This window comes from Filicampus tigris, chromosome 11 (assembly GCF_054856515.1).
Source record: "Filicampus tigris isolate MCC_2025a chromosome 11, RoL_Ftig_1.0, whole genome shotgun sequence".
In the NCBI taxonomy this organism is placed as follows: domain Eukaryota; kingdom Metazoa; phylum Chordata; class Actinopteri; order Syngnathiformes; family Syngnathidae; genus Filicampus; species Filicampus tigris.
This window is the reverse complement of record NC_141227.1, coordinates 10,407,954-10,413,579: the sequence shown is the minus strand read 5'-3', so window position 1 is coordinate 10,413,579 and position 5,626 is coordinate 10,407,954. Positions and strand designations below refer to the sequence as shown.

Genomic DNA, 5,626 nt, shown 5'->3' with positions numbered 1-5,626 from the left:
GGGGGGGGGGGGGGGGGGGGGTGTTCATTTCTACCACGGAACATATCTTTGAAAATCAGTATTTGTTCCCCAATTCTATCAGTGATGCTAATAAAGCATCCATGCTAATCTTTCAGCCACCGCCGTTATTTACGAGCTAACTTCTTACTTCTATACTCCAAACTACGGGTTGAATGAAATGATCCATACAAGATCAAATGATGCATACAAGTGCATTTCAATACATTTCTTTCAGCAGTTCAATCTAAATAGTGAAACTCGTGTAGATTCCTTAAACACTGGAAAATAAAAGGAATACAAAATTCTGAAGGCTGATTCATGTCAATTGTATATATTCAAATTATTTTCATTAGTAATATAATTTCTTCAGACGCTTAATTTGGAGTTTTCATTAGCTGTGAGATATCATTACAATGAAATATTTTTCTGTGTAGTGGATCTATAAAAATGAGTTTCATTGTTTTGAAATAAACTACCGAAATTAACTTTCCACGCTGTTTTACTGTATTGAGATGCATCTGTAAAGTCTGCGTAGCATTACTGCGGTAAGTGTTCACGATTGGAATATTATTTGAAGGTGGTACCAAAATGTAAAGCTTCAGTATCTTATTGGGGTGTGGTTCACGCAGGAAGAAAAGTCGACTTTTGGCATACATGGCACTTCCTCTCGTGGCTTCTTTTCGCTTTCTCTGAAGAGGTGCATTTTCTTCCGAACAGGAGAGATTTGTTAGTTGGGACATTGCGTCGGTTCCTTTCGCAGACTATCGTTCGTGCATTGGTCGTTGGAATGTGGCTCACGTGCACTGCATGATTTATTTCCTTAACAGTGCCGTCGCTTTTAAACAGCTTTTGTTTAAAGAGTATTTATGATTGTCTCCCTGTTTGTACATATTCTTCTAAAAGTATTTGCTCACAATGATCTTTTCTTTTTTGTTTGCTTTTTTGTTTTGATAAAATAAAGAAAAGGAAGACAACTTCAAAGAGCGGTTTTGTGTTTAATAAGAGTGTATGGAAATGACTGACATCAGAGCCAAAGCAATAGTTTACAGCAGGTTTTATTTTTGAACATTGCTTTGATTTACAAACCAGTGAATGAGAAAATGGCTCGTTGGACGCTGCACTCTCCGATCATTTGATTCAAAACCTAAGAACGTCTCCTCGTGGTTTACAGTAGGATTAAAAGTTGCAGGAAATGTCACCTCACTCCGTGTTAGATGGCGAACGCGTTACCGTATGTCAAAGAGTCCCTAAAGTACTGCACTAGGTTCCTGCTAAACACTGGACTACTGTCAATAAGTGGACATGACACAACACGTTGTAATCAAGCATGTCCGGTGGGGAGAGGGGACTACAAACAGTACAAGCCATTCAATTGGAACAAGAGCAAACTGGCCAAAATCAATTAGTTACTCCTAAAATGGACACCAATAACCAACTTTGAATTGTAATAATATAACCAAAATGGTTTACTTTAGACACAAATATTTGTACGCTAATCTTACTTGTCAAGTGTACAATAATCTAACAAACAGACCGTTGAATGTATCTGCTCTGCGTCACACTACCAGCTTTGCCTGGAAAAGCACAAAACTGATTCCCCAAATACATTTATCAAAAAGGAGCACTCAAATTCACACTACACGGTTAATTTTAAGACTGAATATATATTTTGTTTATTATAAGCATTTGTCATTTTACATCCAATGTTAAAATCAGCAACACTGTGACAACCAGATCCGTTTCTCTGCCGGTCCCGCCCTCCCCACTAACCCCAAAACAAGCTTGTTAAAAGAACATTTCCAAGGCCTTTGAAAGCAAAGGCACGTTTGTCAACGAGTTTTTTTTAAAAAGGAAAATCAAAGCAGGCCAGCAAGCCGAGTCAGTCCGGGAAGCGAAGGAGAAGTGAATCTTGACCGATAACACAAAACCTGATCTTGTAGGGCGTCCGTTGATGGGGAGGAGAGGGCCTGAGGGATGCGGGCTGACGCCGGGGGAGCAAAAAAGCGGTTTCGGAACCGAGTTTCTTGACTCCTGACGCTTATTTTCACACTTGTCCTGAGCCTCCTGGCTGTGGAGGTGAAGTCTGAGTTGCTGTAGGGCGCTGTGAGCGGACACATCCAGGCCTGCCTGGATGTTCGATGTGGGGGGCAGGAGGACAGTTCTCCCAGCCCGACCTGCACGTGGAGATCCCCGGCCTGTAAGCAGCTACAATGTCTGCCGGTCCGACAGAAAACCAGTTGGCGGTAGGGGGCGGGATTGGACCAGTGCCTGAAGGTCTATTCCCCTCCTGTGCCTCGATTGGTCCCAGATCACTGGAGGCGGAGTCAGGTGAGGGGGCTTTGGGGAGAGACGCAGCACTGCGTCATACGAACACCTTGGCGAGGGCGTCTGCCCCGGCGCTGGCGATGTAGCATTTTGACGGATGAAAAGCCACATCATGAATGGACTCCTCGAACTTCTTCCGGTGAGCCGTGAACTCCTGGATGCAGGTTTTACTCTCCAGGTTCCACAGTCGGATGGAACAGTCGTGACCTGGACAAACGTTGTCGGAAGCAACAGAATGTCAAGTGGAACAGAGAAATTGCACATATACCTTCAAATATGTGGACTACCAGCAGCACGCTAACATGACTCAATACAGGGAACACTTCTGGTTCCCTGAATGTGGGGACGAAAACGCTTCCTGTAAAGAAGCTTAACGTCCGTTAATGACAGAAAACTACAACCGATTGTAATCAAAATTCAAATGCATATTTCGACTCATGCCCACTTCAACCTCGGAAAATATCAAAACAATCGGTACCGTATTTTAAATTTTGCAGGCATTAAGTCTTTTTCTCCCACAATAGAGAAAAAGCCTAACGTCGCCTAATGTTAAAAAACAACGACCAATCGGGTATGTCCATGAAATCCAAAATATTGAGGCAGTCATTTGGATATTTTCAGAGACTGATGTTGGCATAGGTAGAGATGTGCACGTGGATTTTAATGACGATTGGTCGTAGTTTTCATACATTAAGCCCTGGTAAACTATTAAACTAAAAATATTAAATAGAATGCCGTGTTTCATCTAGTGGGCCTGCTGCGAATATATTCTTGAGAAAAAAAAATGTTTGGGTTGATTTCCCCTTTAAGAGTTCTGGTTATTTACGAGTTCATGAACACAACACCGTTCATGTTCACAAGTGTGTGTGCTGTTCCTGTTTCCAATTAATCCAACTAATGAGTGGTGTCTAACATTTCATTCAATCTGAATGCGATTATTTCTGTTAACCGCCGTTTATGACACTTACTGCCCGACATGAGATACAGTCCGTTGGGGTCCACAGCTAAACTGGTGACGGCATCCAGGTGGGCCACCATAGAGTGTATCAGTTTGCCAGTGTTGTTATCGAAGAACTTGATGTGTCGGTCCTCCTGTGCTGTGATGGTGATGGGCAGTGTGGGGTGGCTGAGGATCTTGTTGATGTGAATGGGAGGACCTAGTTAACACAAAGACGCATTAGTGTGGAACTAGAAATATATGCTCGGAAATGACCAATGTTTCCCACTAAGCATCCTTGAATTGTTTGTGATGCAAAATGCATCTGAATAACATGGAATCTAATAGGTACAATATTGAAGAATGTGGCCCACGTTGAGATGTCAAGTACCAAAACAACACTTTCATATAAAGAGCATACAGTGTTCCCTCACTTTTTGCCAGTGATACGTTCCATGATCGCCCATGACAGCTGACTTTTTGGTTGTTTTGTTTTTTTGTAACCCCCCTATTATTAGCCATTTACACATGCTGTTCCCTTCCTACCCTTCTGAACATTTGTTACACTGAATAAATGTAACTTTTAAAATGCAAAACGAAGACTAAATCCTTGTTGTGGAAACCGTAAGACTGTTGCCATGACTACATTCCTCTAGATCCGTACTTCCGGGAGAAGCTCTTCTTCGTCACCTACAGTAACATTTAGCAGATGATGAAGAAGGCTGGTAGTCATGGCAACCGGCGTTCATTTTGAACAATGATTTACAGCACCAAAAGATGCATTAAACCTTCCAGGAGTGTACATTTGGCTGCAATGCACCAATTCATGCTTCAACTGTTTACTTTTCTTGTACTGTTTAGCCTGACACAATGGGCTCCGACATTCTGAACGGTCTCAGTGAAGACGTACACTCAGAGCGTATTTCTGAACGCACCCGCATGAGGGAACAGGAATGTTGGGAGCATGAGCTAATGTTCATGGTCTAGAATGCCAAACAAGTCACCCCCCACCCCCCCCAAAAAAAGATTAACTGGTCCGACTAAGAAGGAAGAAAAACAGCAAGAAAACCTACGAAATAGCAAGATAAAACCACAATAGATGAAGTAACGGTCACAAATGAAAACCCTGCGAAAGATTGAAGCCGCAATAACCAAACTGCAAAGTGGCGAGGGAACGCTGTATAAACCAGGCCTTGCAAGGTGAGAAAATCAACATATTTAACTTCTGTTAAAACGTGACATGATCGATGTTCAGCTTAAATAAAGCACATATGCAGTCTTCCCAAACAGACCTTGCTCCGAATTGGACTCCAAACTGAGGACAAGTTGACTGGTTTCCATGTTGAAGAGGCCAATCTCCCCACTAGTGAAGGATGTGACCAGGTGAGCTGGTTCACTGCACACCAGGTCGACCGAGGAGGGAACTCCCATCTCTGATGGAAACACAAGCACCCATGATGGGTTACACAAAAGAAGCACTGTGAATAACTCACAGTTCTGAGCGTCCAGTCCTTACTCTTATTTTCGTTGAATACTGCCAGGGCGGGGGAAGTGCTGTTGGCATCCCACAGTCTCACCGTCCCATCAGCCGAGCAGGAAAGGAGGCGCTGGTGTGCACTGCTGTACACTAAGCCCCAAACGGAGTCTGTGTGTCCACACAGCTCCCCACGCAGCACTGTTGAGTCTGTCACACAACGCAAACTCAATTCAGCCACTGACTTCAACTGTCAAATGTATTCATTATTATTTACAACAAAATTCAAACCTGTGTTACCATAGGAATCGTAAGGGTCGATGTTGGGATTGGGCATGTTCCAGCATTGGATGGTGCCGTCCACCCCTCCGCTAAAACACTGCTCCCCGGAGCTGCTCATGACCACACTCAACACAGCCCCCCTGTGGGTTCCAGTATGTTAAATTGTATGTCTGGCATCACTAAAAACGTGTTTTTGTGTCAGAGAACCATTTGTACCTGTGGGCCCTGAACGTGTAGATTGGCTCCACATCTAAAGATGTACTCCTGAGGACAAAAAAAAATCAAATAAAATAATTGATCATCACACGCCAAACTGTATTCAGTGACATTCACGTGTACGACATGCCAAAGGTTCCAGTTTGGCCGTATTTCGTTTCGGGCAGTTGCTATGTGTTCCGTTGTCACTGGGAAGTCGCAATTTTTTTCGAGAGGACTGAACGGCATGTGCTGTAGATCAACTTGGCAGTTTTAAAGTCTGAAGGCACCGCCCGTTTGTGATTGGCTGACATAAGATTTGGACTCCACCAATCAATTAATCGCGGTGACGTTTATAAAACTAGCTTTGCTGCGCCACAGTTGCAGGTGGATGACTAGCATGGTGGCAAAAC

General features: G+C 43.4%; 1 protein-coding gene across 4 annotated transcripts in view; it reads right to left on the bottom strand.

The window, feature by feature from the left end:
- Positions 1-1,037: 1,037 nt before the first annotated feature.
- LOC147139702 (striatin-like) overlaps positions 1,038-5,626 on the bottom strand; it is a 29,017-nt gene continuing 24,428 nt past the window's right edge. For 2 of the 4 annotated variants that reach the window (XM_086044630.1, XM_086044631.1), the window contains 6 exons: positions 5,235-5,282; positions 5,028-5,158; positions 4,779-4,946; positions 4,555-4,695; positions 3,294-3,482; positions 1,038-2,532 (listed from right to left, as the gene is read on the bottom strand). In XM_086044630.1, coding sequence (XP_085900756.1) covers positions 2,363-2,532; positions 3,294-3,482; positions 4,555-4,695; positions 4,779-4,946; positions 5,028-5,158; positions 5,235-5,282 — 847 coding nt within the window. In that variant the 3' untranslated portion in view covers positions 1,038-2,362. The remainder of the gene's footprint in view (positions 2,533-3,293; positions 3,483-4,554; positions 4,696-4,778; positions 4,947-5,027; positions 5,159-5,234; positions 5,283-5,626) is intronic. The other 2 variants (XM_086044632.1, XM_086044629.1) reach the window with 1 other exon arrangement.